The sequence below is a fragment of the Panulirus ornatus genome, chromosome 32 (genome assembly GCF_036320965.1).
Source record: "Panulirus ornatus isolate Po-2019 chromosome 32, ASM3632096v1, whole genome shotgun sequence".
Lineage (NCBI taxonomy): Eukaryota > Metazoa > Arthropoda > Malacostraca > Decapoda > Palinuridae > Panulirus > Panulirus ornatus.
In genome coordinates this window covers 3,385,941-3,408,180 of record NC_092255.1, presented here as the reverse complement: position 1 = coordinate 3,408,180, position 22,240 = coordinate 3,385,941, and the positions used below count along the sequence as shown (strand labels likewise).

Genomic DNA, 22,240 nt, shown 5'->3' with positions numbered 1-22,240 from the left:
ATCCTCATTTATTTTGTGTTCGCAACGTAGTGCGAACTCCAGTTACTATGGTTTTATGTTAATTATATCAATTAGATCATTAGAAACACATTATTTCTATCTATCTGTTTTATCTATCTTTTTTTTATATATAGTTTAGTCATTTTATTTATGACCCCATTAGGTATTAACGTTATTAATTATCATGATCATTGAGGTCTTGTGTCGTTAATAGATTAATTAAGGAATTGTGATGTTATAGGACAGTGAGGTAGTGTTGTGAGGAGGGTAAAAGAATTATAGTAATGGTAGTAAGGTATTTAAGGAATATTAATGTTAGAGGACAGAGTTAAGTGGGAGGAATATGAGTAGGGATCATATATTATTGTACACACACACACACACACACACACACACACACACACACGTACGTACATACACATACACACTCATACGTTATTACTTTCACACATCTTACACAAGACACATTATTACAGTGGGCTGGGTTACCGTGGCCTGGGTCACTGTGCCCTGGATTACCGTGGCCTGCGTTACCGTGTCCTGGGTCACTCTACCCTGGGTTACTGTGTCCTGGGTTACCGTGTCCTGGGTCACTCTACCCTGGGTTACTGTGTCCTGGGTTACCGTGTCCTGGGTTACTGTGTCACTGTCTCCTGGTTTACTATGTCCTGGGTTACCGTGGCGTGGGTTACCACATCCTGGGTTACTGTGGCCTGGGTTACCGCTCCCTGGGTTACCGTGTCCTGGGTTACCGTGTCCTGGGTCACTCTACCCTGGGTTACTGTGTCCTGGGTTACCGTGGCCTGGATTACTGTGTCCTGGGTCACTCTACCCTGGGTTACTGTGTCCTGGGTTACCGTGTACTGGGTCACTCTACCCTGGGTCACTGTGCCCTGGATTACCGTGGCCTGGGTTACCGTGTCCTGGGTCACTCTACCCTGGGTTACTGTGTCCTGGGTTACCGTGTCCTGGGTTAACGTGGCCTGGGTTACTGTGTCACTGTCTCCTGGTTTACTATGTCCTGGGTTACCGTGGCCTGGGTTACTGTGTCCTGGGTCACTCTACCCTGGGTTACTGTGTCCTGGGTTACCGTGTCCTGGGTTACCGTGGCCTGGGTTACTGTGTCACTGTCTCCTGGTTTACTATGTCCTGGGTTACCGTGGCGTGGGTTACCACATCCTGGGTTACTGTGGCCTGGGTTACCGCTCCCTGGGTTACCGTGTCCTGGGTTACCGTGTCCTGGGTCACTCTACCCTGGGTTACTGTGTCCTGGGTTACCGTGGCCTGGATTACTGTGTCCTGGGTCACTCTACCCTGGGTTACTGTGTCCTGGGTTACCGTGTACTGGGTCACTCTACCCTGGGTCACTGTGCCCTGGATTACCGTGGCCTGGGTTACCGTGTCCTGGGTCACTCTACCCTGGGTTACTGTGTCCTGGGTTACCGTGTCCTGGGTTACCGTGGCCTGGGTTACTGTGTCACTGTCTCCTGGTTTACTATGTCCTGGGTTACCGTGGCCTGGGTTACTGTGTCCTGGGTCACTCTACCCTGGGTTACCGTGTCCTGGGTTACCGTGTCCTGGGTTACCGTGGCCTGGGTTACTGTGTCACTGTCTCCTGGTTTACTATGTCCTGGGTTACCGTGGCGTGGGTTACCACATCCTGGGTTACTGTGGCCTGGGTTACCGTGTCCTGGGTTACCGTGTCCTGGGTCCCAAGTGTAAGGGTGAGCTGGGTTCTTGGTTACATGGTCCTGGGAGAGTGTACATCAAGGTTTCCGGTGAGTTAAGGTGGGGTTTCCCATAGCCTTTCCGTTCAGCTGGTAGACTCTCAGATCCCATGGAAGAATTTAAGTATAAGTGCTAGAGTTCGTTATAAGTGTGTGTCAGACTTCGTTGTAAGAGTGGGTGATTTTCGTATTTTGATACACCTATTTCCACTACACCAGAAGGAGTTTTAAAAAGTGTTTGTGGCCAGCCCCCCTATTTTCTTGAATATTCTCTTATCATGAAATTAAATATCTGTATGTTGTGTCGTTTGCTGTAACCATATCTTCATATTTTTCTCTTCCATTTATTCATCACTCATGTATTTTATGAGTAGCACTTCGTTCACATCTTTTTAATAAATTTCGACCTGTTTTATGTTATGTCTTTTGGTTGTTCTGTCCCCACAGCTTTCGAAGAATTGTTCATTGTTTTATTTCTTAGTTTTAACACGTTTAAAGGGTGTGACCAGGTCACCCCTCACTCTTCTTTCTTTCGAAATGGGAAAATTTGAAGCCTGTTGCCTCTCCCTGAATTCACCTCTCCATTTTGGTGTGTGATAATGCATTTGGGAGTGTGCACTTTTAGGTTTTGGTTTAGGTTTTTGGTTATTAGATCATATTTTAGGCATTAAGTTAGGTTTTAAGTTTTATTGCAAATGGTGTATAGGTCAACCCATGATTTTTGGCCAAGAAATCATTCATTTATGATATGCTTCGTGTATAGGTCGACCCAAGTTTCTGAAGTTAATGGAACAACAAGTTAGGGTATTAGAACACCATATTTTATGGCATATAAAACTCATTTCACAAAATCCTCGCAAAAAAAATTGTATGTTCTATATTCTGAGGGTTGCTTAGTTTGGAACGCCGAGCGCCGATAAATTTTTTACCATTTATCATTACGGCTTTTTACACTAAAGCGCGGGAACTTTCAGCAGAAATATTGTATGTTTCCATTCAAGTATTGATTCAAGACAATTTGGATATAATATTATTGTAATACAAGTTTTCTTTAACTGGAAATCCTTCTAAAAATGATTGCGGTAAAATATTTTGAAGAACGAAAGAAAACGAAGGTCGATTGTGCTCATGAATTTTATCCCACTTTCCACTTTTAATTCGTAAGTCATTTCAGCAAAAATATTACATTTCCGTGAATATGTTATATAGCAAGCACATTATGAACTGAATATGGTTGTAATAAAACAATATTTTACCCGAAAATTATGAAATAAACGAGTAACATCTCGTGGACATAGGAAGGGCAGGGAAAGGGCAGGGAAGGTCTTGTGTTTTCGTCTCGGATTTCATCCTATTTTCCATAGAAATACATCACCTTGCAGCAAAACTACTATCTATATCTGAGACTATATTCATTGAGGCATATTAAGGTAAAATAAACTGGTGGTGTCACAGGGTTTTTAATAAATGAAAAACCATGGTAACTATGTAGCCGACACAGCTGACCCCTGGGAGGGCTAACAAGCAGATCAGACACTGTGATGATGAAATGGTTGTGAAATAAAGGTGGGATTCCTCATGGTCTTGATGGGGCAGGAGATGACTCATGGTGGGATTATGAGGCTAATGACAGCATGATGAAGGGCTGGTGATGACTCTGTCATGAAGGTGTTAGTATAACCCTAGGGCTGGTGATGACTGTCATGATGGTGTTAGTATAACCCTAGGGTTGGTGATGACTGTCATGATGGTGTTAGTATAACCCTAGGGTTGGTGATGACTGTCATGAAGGTGTTAGTATAACCCTAGGGCTGGTGATGACTGTCATGAAGGTGTTTAGGTGTTTGTACCGGCAGAGGAGGAGGAGGAGGGAGCAGGGCTAAATGCTGCTTAAAGAAGGCGATAAGAAGGAAAATGATTGTAATGGGTTTTAATGAAGCTATTCACACATATGGTAGATCGTAGTTTTCCTTTCTTTCAAATTGAATTCGCAAGAATGTGGGGTTTCAAATGTATTGCACAAAAATGGATGTGTCAGTGAATAAACTATTAAAAGAATCACACATCGTCTTGTGGTACCATACCATTACTTCCCATGTATTTGGCTACTTTGACTTTCCATGCAATGGGCTACTTTGGGTTTATAATGATGGCGGAGATGTGGCCCTGATAACTATGCCACCACTCCACTGCTGGTGGTGTATTGTTCTGAACTATACGAAATGGAGGTGTGAAATAGCGAAAAGGTTTTTATTACTGGTAATTTTTTTCTCTTGCTGTTGTAGATCTATGGGGGTACTGTAATACTGTATATGATAGGGTAAGATAGCTTAAGCAAAGAACTTTGACATACACTACTGAAAGCACCTTGTAAGCTAGCCTTCTGTAAGGTGGGAGCTTCATCTACTGAAGGCACTGCACCAGTTTTCATTACTAATTGGTACATATTTTGTTTCCATTATTTACTGGCAGGAACTCGACCCCCCAATTTTTACCCCAAGTTTTGTCTTAAAAACACGAACTAAACACAAGTATATACAGTTGGTTGGAAAGAATGGCATTGAACTCTCCCTTAGACTAATTGGTTGAAAGTATTGAACGAAGTTGTTAGATCTTGTGTGAGCTGTTTTCCTGATTCTTAGCCATGCAGAACTGAGGAAGTGGTTACCAGTTTCGGATGGAGCCCCTTGGACTCCAACTGCAAGAGGTTATGCTGCAAGGAAAAAGTCACTTTTAACAAGGCTGTATCGCTGGGAGTGTAAGCTTGTCAAAGAACTCTTCAATCCAAAGGAGTGTACATTACCTTGCTTCTGGGTTTAGCAAAGCCTTGGGTTACAGGAGTCTTGGGAAAGAGATCCTAGGTTATGCCAAAACTCTTTTTAGTGATTATGAATAAATATCTGTCAGCGTTAACAGTTTCATCACTCAGTCCAATGCAACTTTATCACTTTTCCTCTGAAAACTACTTCTTTGTTTCCTTTTCGACAAGGTTCTCTATCATAATCTTAACATCTTCATTATTTTTATAATTTTACAATTTTCCTAGACCTCTTTCTGTCCTGTTTTGCTGATGCTTGAGCTATACTGTCATCCACCGAGGAACTTGTCATTCGGCTCCTTGCATATTTCCTTATCATCCTCATCAGTCCTTCCATCCAAAGCCCTGTACCTTATTAGATGTTCTTAACTGACAATTTGCTCCAGATGAATTTATGAAATAGTCATGGATATTTTATTCTTTGTCTAGAATATTCTTATGAAAGCTTTCTTACTTCTCATTCTTCATAATTCACAACTCATATCTTGCTTTCTTATGTCTTTCAAGTGCTGGCCGGTTATTGTTTCACCTGTATCCTCTATCAAAGTACATCTTTAAACTCTAATGCTTTTTGGCATCTTTCCATGAACTCTTTTTCACCTTTCTCAGTTTGCATCTTGTGATATCCATGTTCCAATTCCTTTTGTTTAGATTGTAGGGCCTTTCATGAAAAAAGGCCTGCCCTTTGGTCATATAATTCCATTTCCCAGTTCATAATCTCAAAATTTATTTTGCCATGTATAGTTTCTAACATAGTTTTCCCCTTTGAGTCATATTTTTTGTCTAATCTTCTTTTATATTCTTTTTAACCATGTAATCAAAACTCATTCATTTCGTGAGCATTTTCTGGTTAATGTATCAAAATTGGGATGTTCTATTTCCACTACTGTGTGCAAAGACTAGATTTATCTCTGATGATTTATCAATTCCTCTGACAAGTGTGTGCTCAGTGATATACTGATCCCTGAAACTCCCTTTTTACAGTCTTGAACTTTTGTGTTTATGAATTTTTCTCCCTGAGAATCAAAACCGAAATCCCTTATCTCTGAGTTTGGACTGCCTTTGCTGCTTCCCTTACTATCCTGATTGCTCCTTTGTCATTATTCTCGTACAATTGTTTTGGGCAATTGGAGTTTGTTTGATAGATATAAAATATCATTGCCATCATATGTGATTTGCCTGGATTACTTTTCCCAATTTATTCTTTGTGAATTAGCCATCCTTCAGTATTTCCTGAAATGTAATGGTTTCCCATGTTACGCCTTTCAGCACAGACCAACAACCTTCCTCATCTTACCATTTTGCTGCAGGTCTCACCTGTCATCTACTCTGTCTCTTAAGCTTCATATTTTTAAGATCATGCCAGTAAAAGTTGCCTGAGATCATGAGCCTCACCTATCTAAAAGAAAAAAAGGCCTATGAACTTGGTTACTCTCAAGATATTAGAGGGAGGTGTATGATGTCACAGAGTTAGAGCAGAAGAGCAAACTCCATTATGGTATACATAGAGTTCTCAGTCAAAATTTCATCAGTTTCACACTAGGATAATCACTGACACTTTGTGTTTGAGTTCATGATTATGATACACTATTCATACAGTGTGCGTTTGCAGTAAAACAGCACTGCTAAAGCCTCATCAAAATTAGTGTTAATCAGAATTCACTAAGCATATTAACCACTTAAGAGCATGCTTGAATTATCCACACTTTATTGTCGTCCTTACACCCAGTTGCTCTAACTTGTTGACTTCAAAGCTATTATGACCTTGCTGATGCAGGACACGTCAGTTAAGTATGATGACAATAAATATAGATCATTTGTGCATTACACATGACAGCTAGAGACTGAGTGTGAACAAATGTGGCCTTTTTTGTTTGTTTTCCTGGCACTACCTTGTTGACGCAGGGGTTGGAGGTGCTGTTTGCTGTGGGTAGGCAAGCAAATATGAATATGTACATGTGTATGTTGATATATATATGTACATGTATGTGCCTTTATGGATATATATTTGTGTATATGAGTGGATGGGTTGTTCTTCATCTGTTTCTTGGCGCTACCTCCCTGACGTGGGAAATGGCAATCAGGTATAATGATAAAAAAAAATTGAAATATGTGTATTGCGAATGTAATTATTAGATAGACACAAAATTGTGCAAACTTGTTATGAATCAAGTACAGTTAAGTAAATGACCTGTAACTGTGTTTTGTTTTTACAGGAGCTGTTGCTGCATCCATGACGCCAGCCAGCCAGAAGCCATTATGAAGCACTTCTACTTACCTCTGGTGCTGCTGCCTCTGTGGCAGGGTAAATTTCCTTAACTCATACAATTTTGTTGTAGGTGTGTGATTGTAACACTGTAAAAGCCTGAGATATCACCTCATATGGTAATGAAATGTCATGTATATGGTGTGGGTAATCCAGTAGGTAGGTAGTTGGTAGTAGTAGGTAGGCAGCCAGCAACCAGGGAGTTAGATGACCAGTACTACCCACCTGGTTATTGGGAGGGTTAGTGAATGTATCAGGAAGAAGTGGATGGTGATCTAGCACTTGATGAATGTAGTCAGAGGTGTGCAATGCTGTGCCTGTTAATTTTTTCTTCTCATGTTGGTAGTCAGCAGAAGAGTAAATGCAGGTTGAAAATTAGTAATGAACAAGGGACTTTCATCCTTATTTACAAATGAACTACTTGGCTGTCTTCTCCTATGCAGGAAATATACTTCTTTTATCAGAATTATTTTTGAGATGGGTCTGGATGGATACCTCCACATTTGCTGACTTTTAGAGTAGGTTAGACATGAACTGGTTAGATTTACTGCTTTTATGATATAACAGTCTTATAACACAGGAGTATTTGATGTTGACTCTAGACAGCACAATATGTAGTTTAGCTTTACAGCAGCATCTGTTATGGATTTTGAATATAAGATATATATGAGGTGTGTGTAATTACCTATTTGCACTATGAAATGGAGATTTACACTCATGGGGCCCCATCTCATGAACATTCTTTACTATCACCTTTTGGGGGCCATGTCTCGAACATTCTCTAATGTCATACAATGTCTTGAATTCATGTATGCTGTCTGTATGTCTTCCGTCATTCTTTTCTATTCATCACCATTCTTATACTATAAAAGTACTTCCTTCTATTTTTTTTTCTTGCATAATTTCATGTTATTTCCTAAGGTTGCTCTATCCCTACATCTCTTAAAGAAGTGTTCATTTCGTGTCATCAATGTGTTGAAAAGATATAGGTTGTTATCAACCCACACACTTGTCTCTTCTGAGGTCAACAATATTAAAGCCTGTAACCTTTCCCTGTAACTTAGTTCTTAATTCTGGTTCCATTGTCAAAGGGTAACTCCATCATTTACCACCAAATTTATTTAAAAACAATTTTTAATCATAGACTCTTTTTTAGGATATGAATATCTTTTATTCATATCATCAGTTTTTTACTCCCATTCAAAGAATTGACAAAACATTTCATACATGAGGGAAAGCAGCAGAATGATGGTAGAATCAACATGGCCAGATGGAGCTAAATTTGTGTGTGAAATTTTACCTGTTTAGGGTTTCCTAGGGTAGGATGATGCAAGGATGAAACTTTTCAGCAGAAAGCATATTTCAAAAATCAGTATTTCATTGTTGTCATTATTTCAGAGAATACACCAGGAGTTGATGAAAACATAAGCAGAATTCTGTAAAGTGAATCATTAAGCTGAGAAGTAAAATAATGCAATATAATTTTCAGGTAATTTTTGAGTGCAGTATGGGAAATACAATAAATGTGAATGACATTACATGTTCCACATCATGATGGGGTTACATATTACAAGACAGAAAATAAAGGTAGTATAATGTTCATCAAATAGTGTTAGTACAATAGGTTCTTATGAAAATGATAATATAACAGGGAAAGAAAACAAATGTAACACTGTATGTCTTTACAGTGGGATTAGTCTGGAGCAGTAGATCCCCCCGCCTCAATGTGACAGATGAGCATGTGGTCTTTGCTTCTCAGGGATACTTCTCTCTTCGTTGTGAGGGCACTAAGGAGCTCCACTGGAACTGGACTACTCTGGTAAGTATACAGCTGTTTGAAATTAAATCTAGAATGTGGGCAAGCTGCCAGGAATATGCAAATTTAATCAGCAGAGGAATTTAGATTCTCATAAAGATACCAGGGGAAAATGAAGATGGAGAAAATGCTCTTGTGATACGTAGAGTGTGAATCAAAGAAGAAAGTAAACTTTAGTAACTTTCAGCTCAGGTCTAAATCTCTGAGGCATATATGTAAAAAGGACAATTTAACTGACATAGAGCCATTTCAAGCAAATAAAGGATGGCTAGGTAAGCTTATTCCACATCAGAACCTACATAACGTAAAGGTAATGGGAGAATTTGCTTGTGCTGACCATAAAGCTGGTGCACACATTTCATTTTTCTCTATGTTTATTAGTTTGCTTTATGTGATTTTGTGCAAGGTTGTCACGTAACATATCCCCACATAAAGTGAGAGATGGGTGTAAATTGACAGAAGAGTGAAAGCCTGGCCTAAGCTATTGAGATAACTACACAGTAGCAAGGAGGGACAAGGGTAGGGGTGTTGGCTGTCTTGATAAGAACCTCATCAAATTTCCAGAAATATTGATGGATGACCCATTCAAAGAGTACTTCATGGGAAAATTACTCAAATCATTTTAGAGAAAATGTTTATTGTGATGCTGATAATGTGCAATTCTCCAAGAAACTGAAATGAGCCATGACAGTTGTACAATTATAACAGTTAAGGTACAGTCAGAATAGCAGAGAAAGATGATGAACTCCTGATGACGAAGATTTCAATTATGACATAGATTGAGAAAATTTAGATCTTCATGGAGATTGGAGAATCAAATAGATGCAAGTCCTTATAATTTATACTGGAGGACTTTGTGTATTAGCAGGTCACTGGACATACAAAAACCTGAGGAGCTGATACACTGTCACTACTGCACCTTATCTTTGCACATCGTGGCATGGAAATGGAACCTACCGAGTATGATAAACCAGTTGTAAAGGATGATCATGCAATGCATGAGTTCGATTATGTAGTTAAAGAGGCTACAGGAGAGGGATCAGATGTTCTTAGGTGATGTCTGTGCTCATTCCAACACCAATACACCTGTTGCATGCTACAAGGACCTTGAGTCACCAAACTTTGATGTTATGTGGCTCAAGGTCTTTCTCCTAACCACAGCACTTTTCCTCTGTTTTGCGTATTGCTTTCCTGATTCTACAAATTTTTTATCTTTCTTTGACTACCTAGATTTCTGCCATAAGACTGTGGCATCCTCTCACCCACAAGCTGAGATCCCATACTTAAGGGATATCATCATTCATCATAGACAATGGATGAATTCCTCCCATATGGAGGATTGAGGTGATTGAAGCCCTCACATTCTCCATTCACAATGACCTGGATCAAATTATCTCTCACTGTACCAATATTCCTGACTGCTGTCACCACTCTCCTAATATTCAGGATCTGTTTTCCACCTCCAGTCCATCATGCCATAATTACACAATCTCACTCCCATGTGATTCATCTGATCATACATTCATAGATGTATCTTTGAAAGCACCTCCCACTCCAGCAGCCCCTCTAAGCATAAATATTGGCACTTTTACAAAGTTGATTGGAATAACTTAGGAAAATTTTGTTCAGACTTTCCTTGAGTAAGTTACTATGTCCTATATGGTGATGCTTCTGTCTCACCAAATGCATAGCAAAAGTTATTGTTGTGGGAATGGAAGTATTTATATCCTCTTCCTCCAAGATGACCTCTTCTACCAATCCATGGTTCAACTGTTCCTGTTCTGAGGCCATTCAGGCAAGGGACCAGGTATATCGGACTTGTAATAACTCTCCTTCCTCCAACTCCCTTCCAGCATTTATCACTGCCTGTAATCATTGCTAGTACATTATCCGTAAGGCAAAGCATTCTGTTTAAATGAAGTGCAATGACTTTTTGTCGTCAACTAATATGTCTTCCTGGTCTTTAGCCAAGGGCTTCTGTTGCTCTCCCTCTCCTTCACTTTTCCATTCTGATGTACTATAGCTGTCTCTTCCATAGACAGAGCAACTCTCTTTGGTTCCCATTTCTCCTCTAACTCTACCTTGAATGACTAACATTCCTTCACCCCCTGATGCTTACCACTCCTATACCCTTCCTTGTAATCTCTTTTTGGATTGTCTGAAAAGTGCTTCTCTCTCTGGACACAAGCAAGGCTTATGGTCCTAATTGCACTCATCCCCATGTGCTGATAGAGCGTGCCTCTGAACATGCACTTGTGCTAGCTCATCTGTTCCATTTCTGTTTACAACCCAGAATTTTCATAATTCTTGGAAGTATGCATTGTTACAACCCATCCCTAAGAAGGGTGACCATTCTAACTCCTCGAAATATCATCCTGTTGGGTAGACATCTACCATTTCCAAAGTCTTTGAATCCCTCCTCAATTCCCATATCTTTAGACATTTTGAATCTCAGTCTTCTCTGTGATCACCAGTATGGCTTCTGTGTGATAGTCTTTCCTATCTTACTAATGTATGGTCATAATCCCTGAGAGATTTTGGGGAATCCCATGTAGTTGCCCTTGACATAACCAAAGCTTTTGACTGGGTGTGGCATCAGGGTCTCATCTCAAAGCTCCCCTCTTTTGGCATCCCTATCTTACTTTGCTCTATCATATCTAGCCTCCTTTCTGGCTGATCCATCTCCATGGTTGTTGATGGATCAGCCTCCCCCCTTCGTCATCAACAGTAGTCTCCCTCAGGGTTCTATATGTTCCCCTACACTTTTTCTTCTTTATTTGGAACTCTTCTACCCTCTCGTGTTTTTCCAAATAACTATGACCTGGCACATTTTTAAAAGATAGGAGTTTCACTTCTTTCAAAATGTGTAAATATTCTCCCACTTCTCTTCTTTTTTCCCTTTCATAATCCTCTACATTTCAAATAAGGCCTGGCCTTGATGTGGACTTTTGTCCATGACTGGAGCATCCAGTTAAAAAAAGAAATGGTATCTACACTGAACTAAGCTGTTTTTATGAGTATGTAAAGTCAGAAATGGGATTTTGTAAGTGGTGTACACCACTGTTATAAAATGTTCTATGAAATCAACAGAGGAGTTAGAACCTGGATGATATTGGATGTGAAGTAGAAGAGAAACATTGAAAAAGAGAGATGTACTTCTGTAAAAAGATCAGAAAGCAAAATGGATTAAAATTTATATGGAGGAGGTGTAGATTACACTGCATTTGAAAGTTTATATGAAGGAAAGAAGCAAGGACTGCAAGATAAGGAGGAAGGAACAAAGAAATTTTGAAAAGAATACTGTAAGACAGACAATCAAAAACTTTTCCTGGAATAGTTCAGGAGCAACTCATCAGTTAAAGAACAGCTAATCAAGGTTAGAGATTCCAAGGGAAGAACAGTTGAGGTTGATGAGGAAATATGTGAAGACCCAAATGATAAGTTCAAAATTGTCTTCAAAGTGGTGATCATTGTAGCCATACTGCCAATTGGATTGGGGAAGAAGGTGGTTCAGTTTGTCAGTGAAGGAGGATGTGGTTCTAGAGGAGTCAAAGCGGGCAAATCTCATGCTTGTATGTAAGGAAGGTGATAATGAAATTGTACTTGATAAACTTAGAGTGCCAATATGCTCTCTGAGTTTTATGGAATTTCTTAACACCATAATCTTTACTATAAAAAGGCACTCTTGTTTGTCCATTCCTAGTCTGTAGACACAATGGGAAATTGTTAGGTGCACCAACGATAAACCCTCACAGTTGCTAATAATTTACCCATTTCCCTGGCAGGATAGAAATTGCTGGTTGCTAGAGTGGAATATTTTGGAAAAATATTTTATTGTCAGAGAAAAAATGCTGTCCAGGCAATATGGAAGGTATGGTGAGGGAAAATGGCAGGGGTAGTGATTGTACTATTGGACAGTGGTGTTTGCCGTTCAGAGTGTGGTGGCCAGGGAAAGAGGAAGTGCTATTGGTGGCAAAGCAAGGTTATGGTAGCTAGGGAGGGAATTAATGGTGGGGGTGAGGAGAGTGTGGTAGTCAGGGAGTAAGTGAGTGGTAGTGGTGAGGGAGGATGTGGTATCCCTCCGCAAGGGTGACCAGACAAAGGCCTGGAAGGCTTGAATCTGCTAATTTTTGTAAACATGAGCAATATGTTTGAACAGCTTGGCCCTGGTAATATTGCCCTCAAGTTTAATGAGTGCAAGTAGGCAGCTGCTTTACTTTTTTTTTTGTCTCCAGTCAAAGTATTATTTTGATTTTTTTTATCCAACATATCATTGTGATATACCCTTTGTCTTTTTTCGGTTCACTTACCCTTTTAACAGAGGACATGTAGGGAAAAATTTAATGTACAGTATAACAATTCATCCTTCACTTTGAAATACAGATGTAAATATAAGTTTAATGTGAGAACCAGGTTGGCCATAGCAAAATTATTTGGATTCAGAGTTATTTGAATTTACTGACTAGTAATGTTTAGTAAGAACTTAAACAAGTCACTTCAGTTTAACCTTGATTTTGTTTCAAGTTTTTTTTTCTATCTTAACCACAACATAAAAAGCTAGCTATACTCTTGTCAGCCACTGTGCTGCATGTAGGGAGTGGCTGATAGAATACAGATTGATAGCATACTCATACTGTATGCTCTCTAGTCTTATATCTTTCAAAACTCTAATTTCTGAGTTAGCTCTGATATGTGATATATGTCAAACCAGTTTATGTAAGTACAGAATTATAAGATTATATTGTATTATCTGAATTATACTGATCCATGCAATTCAAGGACATGACGTTTCTAAAGATATGTTTCTTTTCAGCTTTCACAAGATGACACTGACATTGTAAGCATCACCCATGCGAATCACCCTAATACTGACTATCCATATGTTTCATCACTTACGGTAAGTAACCAACTTTGAAAATGTGTACATTCATGGTAGTAACATTTGTCTGTGTGTGTTCAGGCTTATGGATGCATGCTTGTAAACTCCTTATGTTTCCAGCTCTTGATTATCCTGATTCTCATTGTGTAAACATACAAACACATACCAAGGAGACTTCATACACATCATACATTTTTCATTGAAAAGGAGGATCATACAATTATCATCCGAAAGTCTGTGATATTTTCTTTAATGAATTGAATAACATCCACCCCTTTATCAGATTTAAGATTGAATGGGGAAAAGAAGGCAGACTGCCCTTTCTTGATGTGTTGATAAAGAGAATCTAGCCATTTGTCCTTAAAGATCTTCAGGAAGCTTACCAACTCTGAGAGATATATTCATCATTTCTCAGTACATTATTCTTCTATGAAAATGTTTGTAGTTATGTCTATGTTTTTAAGAGCACTACAGATGTGATCCCATAGGCCTGGTAGACAAATGTAGTCATATAAGACGTATCTCTAGACAGTTATGTTATCCCAATTGGTTTGTGAATGAAGCTTACTGGAAAGCTAGGAAGATGTTTTATGCTTCTTGCAACAAAAATGTAACAAATAAGGATATCTGAATTTTGTTTAGTGTTGCCCTATTCTCCAAACTTAGCTAATCTAAGACACGTTCTAAAAAACAGTGCTTGTAATGTTGCTTTCCAGTACAGTAATACCACAACTCTATCTATAGCCCATGCCTCGCAGCCATATAACATCGTTGGAACCACTATTCCTTCAAACATACCCATTTTTGCTTTCCGAGATAATGTTCTCGACTTCCACACATTTTTCAGTGCTCCCAGAACTTTCGCCCCCTCCCCCACCCTCTGACTCACTTCCACTTCCATGGTTCCATCCACTGTCAAATCCACTCCCAGATATCTAAAACACTTCACTTACTCCAGTTTTTCTCCATTCAAACTTATCTCCCAATTGACTTGTCCCTCAACCCTACTGTACCTAATAACCTTGCTCTTATTCACATTTACTCTCAGCTTTCTTCTTTCACACACTTTACCTAACTCAGTCACCAGCTTCTGCAGTTTCTCACCCGAATCAGCCACCAGCACTGTATCGTCAGCGAACATCAACTGACTCACTTCCCAAGCCCTCTCATCCACAACAGACTGCATACTTGCCCCTCTTTCCAAAACTCTTGCATTCACCTCCCTAACAACCCCATATATAAACAAATTAAACAACCATGGAGACATCACACACCCCTGCCACAAACCAACATTCACTAAGAACCAATCACTTTCCTCTCTTCCTGCATGTTCACATGCCTTACGTCCTCGATAAAAACTTTTCACTGCTTCTAACAACTTGCCTCCCACACTATATGTACTTAATACCTTCCACAGAGCATCTCTATCAACTCTATCATATACCTTCTCCAGATCCATAAATGCTACATACAAATCCATTTGCTTTTCTAAGTATTTCTCACATACATTCTTCAAAGCAAACACTTGATCCACACATCCTCTACCACTTCTGAAACCTCACTGCTCTTCCCCAATCTGATGCTCTGTACATGCCTTCACCCTCTCAATCAATACTCTCCCATATAATTTCCCAGGAATACTCAACAAACTTATACCTCTGTAATTTGAGCACTCACTTTTATCCCCTTTGCCTTTGTACAATGGCACTATGCAAGCATCCCACCAATCCTCAGGTACCTCACCATGAGTCATACATGCATTGAATAACCTTACCAAGCAGTCAACAATACAGTCACCCCCTTTTATAATAAATTCCACTGCAATACCATCCAAACCCGTATACATATGTATACATACACAGACATATACATATATACACATGTACACATTCATACATGGTGCCTTCCATTCCCGTCGCCACCCCACCACACATGAAATGGCACCCCCCTCCTCCCGCGTGTGTGCGAGGTAGCGCTAGGAAAAGACACATATATTCACATTTACATATTTATACTTGCCTTTATCCATTCCCAGTGCCACTCCTCCCCACTGGAAATGGCAGGGCTGTGTGATGTCACAGTGGCTTTTTAGTATACATATAGGGAAAAGGGGCTCAGACATGGAGTGTGGTGGAGAGATATGGTGGCTAGTGGCAAGCCTGATTGCAGATGAACTGTGTTGTTTACTGAGAGTGGAGTTGCAGAAGGCTGTGTTTTATGATGTGTGTAAGCATAGGTAATTGAAGGTAAATGCAAATATGATTAAAGAAATGGTGTTTGAAAGGAAACAGAGTGAAAGCATAGATTTTATAAAACCATATAGAGTAAAAGAAGAAAGTGTACTAAATTGTGCTTTGGCTATGGGGGGGGGGGGGGAACTGGAAGAAGTGAGAGACTTTTAAGTATCTAGGAGCTGTTTTGAGTAAGTGTCATATGGAAGGAGATATAAAGTAGAGAGCAGTACTGGGTAGGAGAGTCATTGGGTCCCCTAGTAGAATAATGAAGGGGAGAGGTGTTAGTATGGAAGTGGAGAGAAGATGAAGGAACAGCATAGTCATCCTAACCCTGACCTATACAGCAGAAACATGGACATGGAATGAGTCACAGAGGTCAAGAATAGGCTGTGGAAGTGAGCTTTTTGAGAAAAACATGTGATGTGACTAGATGAATTGAAGAGAGAAATGAAAGGGTGTATGAGATGTGGTATGACAGGAAATGCAAAGAGAATGAATTGTGGAGTGGTTGAATGGATGAAACGTAATACTTTGAGGTAGTTTGGGCATGTGGAAAGAATGCATGACTGGGAGTTTTCATGGAGAGTGAATCATAGTACAATTAAAGGGGTTGGTGTGAGTGGAAGACCATCTGTGACATGGGCAAATAGGGTGGAGGAATACTGGAAGGAGAGAAATATTGGGAGAATGCATGGAATGATGTATGCAAGGAATGCGTGTAAAGGAATGCGTGTAAGGACAGGGATAATTGGAGACTCTTTTGCTATGACCAATCCTTGATTGGAGTTCCTGGAGGGAATGGGATTCAGAGATTTAGATAGATAGGTATACCTAATCCATCCCATGGCTTTGGGAATCGAGTTAATGGTGAGTATCTATTTACATCTGAGTACCTATGATGAGATGTAGTCTGTTGGCAGGGCTAGCACTGTGTGCTTTATGCATATTATGCTTGATGAATGATACTGTTTCTCACGCTTGTATCACATATTTCAGTGTAGTAAGCACTGGGTTCATTTGGTAAGCGTCAAGCTTTCTTTAGAATGTGTATTTTGTTTTTTAAAGCATTTTTCATTTTTTGTTGTTGTTGTACAATGCTTAGTCTTTTCCTCTGTTTTCAGATTTTTCATGTAATTTTTATTTGGTATCTTCTTGGTATATTCCAAGGCATTATTGTGACTTCATAATTCTATTTCTTCTTTGGTGGACATATTTAGGGCTAAGAAATTATTATTATTCCATGCATATAATCCTCTATCTTTCCCTCCTTTCCAGAAAAGTAGACAGAAAAGCAATCTAATTTATACTCTATTTTTACAGATAAGAGATCCACTTACAAGTGACACAGGCTTCTATTACTGCCACTACAGTGATGCCACAAACTATGCTACTGACGTAGATAATGTTGCCCGGACTTACATCTACGTACATGGTATGGCCATGCCAATTTTAGAAAGACTTACATGCAGGATTATACAGTATACAGTACATTGTATGACCATGGTTATATCCTTTTGTTTAGTAATAAACTTGGCTTTTTTAAATCATATTAATTCACATTTTTCAACCATGGATGGTAGGAGCATAAGTTAGAAGTATTCATGTGGAAAATTAGATAGGAGCCTCAGGAAACACTGCTCTAGACTTGCTAAGACTTTAAGTACCAGGGTGGTACACTTGTTGTTTAAAGCCAGCCAACTGACTGACTGTCTTCCTGTGGTGATACCCAGAATTTTAAGAGGCAGGAGGTCAGGTCTGGGAGGGGTAGTTATTCCCAAAGGGAATCAGGAATGTCGAAGCCGAATGTTGCAAGCTTTGACCTTTCTCCATGCTGGTGGACTGAGAACAGCTCTTCTTATGGAAAAGGTCAGGTCGCTTGTTATTATAGCATTATATTTTGATATGGAAAAGGTCAGGTTGTCTGTTATTACAGCATTATCTTTTGATCTTGCCACTGCCAAACATTGAGGATGGATGTCATGGGAATCAACATTACAGGTGCAGCCATAGGCTAGGCCACCAAACACATTTCTCCAGGGATTATCATTAAATCAGATGAGGTGAAATGCTGCCACCTGCCACCAAGTTAAGCTAAATGATAGGATGATTCTGGTAATACTAACTCAGTATCTTGGAAGGAGTAAGAATTACTGAAAATTTTGTTGAAATGGCATTGATAAAAGATGGCACCTTATCTGTGATGTTACTCATGGAAGAAACTCTTTGTTAGGCAGTGAATTGAGACAAGGCTAGCATATGTTGAAAAGCAGTTTGTAATTTGTTTTGTGAAGATTGTAGATAGTTCAAAAGAGGATAGCTTCCAACAAGATAACTGGGATGTGTAAGGAATTTGTAAAGATTTAAATGCATGGTTTGTGTTTGTATTGTTAAGGATGCTTAGAAACAAGACTAGGATATTTCAAGTATTCCTGCATAAAATCTAGTTTATTATTTATTTGGAGTATGGTGATATTACCATCCACATATCATGCCAAAATTATTCACAGATGGTGAAAATGGCTTAGTTAGTGGTGATAGAGTAGATCACATCAAGGTCACAACAGCAGAGAAACTTGTCATTGATTGCCGTCCCACTTTGCCAAACATCACTGTTCAGCTGTGGAAGGATTCTGCTGAGGTAAGAATATTACAGAAGTTCTGTCACTGTATATTTTCATGATATTTTCAAACACAGGTACTATAATTTGTATCTAAATGAATTATAATGTATTTTGATTATATGACTCTGTACTTTGAGTGTGGGTTTTGAATTTCTGATTAATATCCATTGCTCCTCATTATACTTTGTATGGGATGCATATATTGAAGTATTTCTGATTTTGTCAGTCAGTGTTAAAGGATATTAAGTTGATATGGGCACTCACTTCACAATGACTGTTTTGGAATATTAATGAGCACAGCCTCAAAGATGCAGGAGCCTGAGTCTCATAAAAAGGGTCCCAGGATTAGTAAATAATAAAAAATGAGAGCTCATGTATGGATGTGAGCTGATGTGGCCATTGTTGAATGTGTTTGATGATAGAGTGGCAGATATAGGGTGTTTTAGTCAGGATGGTGTGTGAAACGAGAGGATTAGGGAGAATTGTTTGGTTAAGAGAGAAGAGGTAGTGAAAGCTTTGTGGAAGACGAAGTCCAGCAAGGTGGCAGGTTTTGGATGGTATTGCAATAGAATTTATTAAGAAAGGAGGTGACTTTGTTGTTGATTGGCTAGTAAGGATATTCAAATGTATGTATGGCTCATGGTGAAGTGCCTGAGGATTGGCAAAATGCATACATAGTGCCATTGTACAAAGGTAAAGGGGATAAAGGTGAGTGCTCAGACTACGGAGCCATAAGTTTGTTGAGTATTCCTGGGAAACTATATGAGAGGGTATTGATTGAGAAGGTGAAGGCATGTACAGAGCATCATATTAAGGAAGAGCAGTGTCGTTTCAAAAGTGATAAAGGATGTGTGGATCAGGTGTTTGCTTTGAAGAATGTGTGAGAAGTTCTTAGAAAAACAGATGGATTTGTATGTAGCATTTATGGATCTGGAGAAGGCATATAATAGGGTTGATAGAGATGCTTTGTGGAAGGTCTTAAGAGTATATGGTGTGGGAGATAAGCTGCTAGAAGTAGTGAAACGTTTATAACCAAGGATGTAAGGCATGTGTATGAGTAGGAAGAGAGGAGATTGATTAGTTCCCAGTGAAGGTCGCTCTGCAGCAGGGATGTGTGATGTCTCCTTTGTTATTTGATTTGTTTATGGATGGGGTGGTTAGAGAGGTAAATGCAGGAGTTTTGGAGAGAGGGGCAAGTGTGCAGTCTATTAGGGATGAGAGGGCCTGGGAAGTAAGTCAGTTGTTGTTTGCCTATGATACAGCTCTGGTGGCTTATTCGAGGGAAAACTGCAGAAGTTGGTGACTGAGTTTGGAAAAGTGAGTGAAAGGAGAAATTTGAGGGTAAATGTGAATAAGAGCAAGGATATTATGTTTAATATGGTTGAGGGACAAGTTAATTTGGATGTAAGTTTGAAAGGAGAAAAATCGGAGGAAGTGAAGTGTCTTAGATATCTGGGAGTGGACTTAGCAGCGAATGGAACCATGGAAGCAGAAGTGAGGCACAAGGTGGGGGAGGGGGGAAAGGTTCTGGGAGCGATGAAGAATGTGTGGAAGGAGCGAATGTTATCTCGGAGAGCAAAAATGGGTATGTTTGAAGAAATAGTAGTTCCAACAACATGGTTGCAAGGCCTGGGCTATAGATAGGGTTATATGGAGGAGGGTGGTTGCGTTGGAATGAAATGTTTGTGGGTAATATGTGGTGTGAGGTGGTTTGAGAGTAAGTAATGAGAGGGTAAGAGAGATATGTGGAAATAAAAAGAATGTGGTTGAGAGAATGGATGTGCCATTCTTTGTCTGTTTCTTGCCACTACCTCACAGACGTGGGAAACGGTGATCAAATATAATAGAAATAATAAATAGAATTATGTTTTTCATACATATTCCCCATTTCCCACATTAATGAGGTAGCATTAAGAACAAAGGACTGAGCCTTGGAGGGTTAATCCTTAGTTGGCCCCCCCCTCTCTGTTCCTTTCTTTTGGAAAAATAAAAACTGGGTAAAATCATCATTCAGTATAAAAGTAGTGCATACTAACTTCAAGATATGTGACCTAACCAAGCTAAGCTAGACTAACCAGAGATTATTTAACTTAGAAGCAACTAAAATATGAGTTGGTGCTTTTTGTTTAAACTGTGCATGGCATCTTGATGAAGTTGGTGCTTTTTTACCATGTAAAATTTTTACCATGCATCACTGACTGTTGGAACTTTCATATTCATTTCAGTGTTGAGATTCATTATATACCTGTTGCTGTAGTAAAGTTTAAAACACTGTCATTTACATAGAATGTGTTCATGCAAAATTTTTTCTTAAGTTATTCAAGCATGAGAATCTAATCTTAGGCCTTATAAAGAATTATTTTGTGTTTATTTATGGCATTAATGAAACAGTTTCTTTGATGTGGTCAGTTTGACTGAACTTGAAAGAATGTGGGTCCTGATGAGGAGTATTTTCAATATTTTCCAAGCCAATATTTTCAAGTTGATAGCCTAGACTTTTATTATAAATGTGACAGACTGTCAGATTTTGTCATACATTGTACTTATTTCTATTAGGATAATTTTCTGGAAATAGTGTACCTTACATCATCATGATTTTGTTTCCTTCAAAGGTTATAGTTGAAGAAAGAGGAAGTTCCTTCAATCCAAGAATTGGATTTATATATCATAATGTTGTGGTGCAAGACAGTGGATTCTATAAATGTATAACATCATCATTTCGTGATACTTTCACTGTATTCGTCGATGTGATAGTTTGTAAGTTGAAATTAATTAGTTTGCTTGCTGTTTTCCTGCAAGAAATTATATTGCTGCCATTGCCCCTGAAAAAAATGTTACACTAAGTTCACACATTTTATTACCTACTGGAGATCATGATATGCATTATCCTTCCTTTAGAGCAAGAAACTGGTTACTGTTTTTCATAACTGACAGTTTGTGGAAGAGTGATGTTTCTTACTCCAGCAGTCATGCTCATGCTACCATGTTAAGCACTGCTTTTACCTGTATGGTAAGGACTCTTAGAAACAAACACATTCTTATATGCTTTTCTTGTAGTGATCAGCTGAAGTATCTGACAATCACATACTGTCTAAATATATAGTGATATCCTTAGGCATGCCAGGGTCGTGTACCCCTTTTGACATTGACTTACTCAAGTATGCCAGAGTTATGCATCTTTTTGGTGCATACTTAACTAAATGTGTGAGGATTGTATACCCTGATGATGTTGATTTCTGCATGCATGTCGATGCTTTGTACTGTCTTACCACTGAGGTGACACTTCCCAGGGATACCTGAATAGTTTCTTGTTATGGATTCTTTTCTTGCTAAATTGGTAAAAAACTTAATTATAATTCATATCCCTTCCTCTGCTCATAAGTAACTAGATAGCAAATAGCTTTTCTTGTCAATCTAACAGGTAACTAGACAGCATATAGCTTCTTTTATCAATCTAACAAGTAAGTAGATTGCAAATAGCTTCTCTTATCAATCTAACAAGTAGGAAAATATGAAATCTCATCTTGCAAATTGTTTTTCATTGAGTTCAAATAGTCTGTTTGGGACCATCTGATTTATCATTTGTTGCATTACATTGTTACAGTTGTAACCTGTTTATTTAAATTGTCCTGCTTTTGGATACTCTTTATGTATCTTTGAAATGTATATGAGCTGAAGTTAACTTATGATATCTTTAGGCCAATCTTTTTCCCATAGGGAATCTAACATTCATCATAGCTTATTGATAACAAAAGTTATGTGATTAATTTTGATAGAATCATTGCCTTTCTCCTCCTAACCTTAAAGTAATTATGCTCACTTTTCCTTTTAGCTATGTCTCATACTTGCCTTCTCCAATCTTTAGTTCACTTTTTTCAA

The 22,240-nt window shown here is 38.9% G+C and overlaps 1 protein-coding gene across 8 annotated transcripts in view; it reads left to right on the top strand.

Moving 5' to 3' along the window:
• Window positions 1–22,240, top strand: part of LOC139758988 (vascular endothelial growth factor receptor 1-like) — a 150,500-nt gene that overhangs the window by 40,385 nt on the left and 87,875 nt on the right. For 4 of the 8 annotated variants that reach the window (XM_071680863.1, XM_071680868.1, XM_071680865.1 and 1 more), the window contains exons 2-6: window positions 6,762–6,850; window positions 8,500–8,630; window positions 13,441–13,524; window positions 17,061–17,172; window positions 18,248–18,378. In XM_071680863.1, the coding sequence (XP_071536964.1) occupies window positions 6,805–6,850; window positions 8,500–8,630; window positions 13,441–13,524; window positions 17,061–17,172; window positions 18,248–18,378 (504 nt within the window). In that variant the 5' untranslated portion in view covers window positions 6,762–6,804. Of the gene's footprint in view, window positions 1–6,761; window positions 6,851–8,209; window positions 8,301–8,499; window positions 8,631–13,440; window positions 13,525–17,060; window positions 17,173–18,247; window positions 18,379–20,973; window positions 21,119–22,240 lie in introns of all 8 variants that reach the window. The other 4 variants (XM_071680862.1, XM_071680866.1, XM_071680861.1 and 1 more) reach the window with 2 other exon arrangements.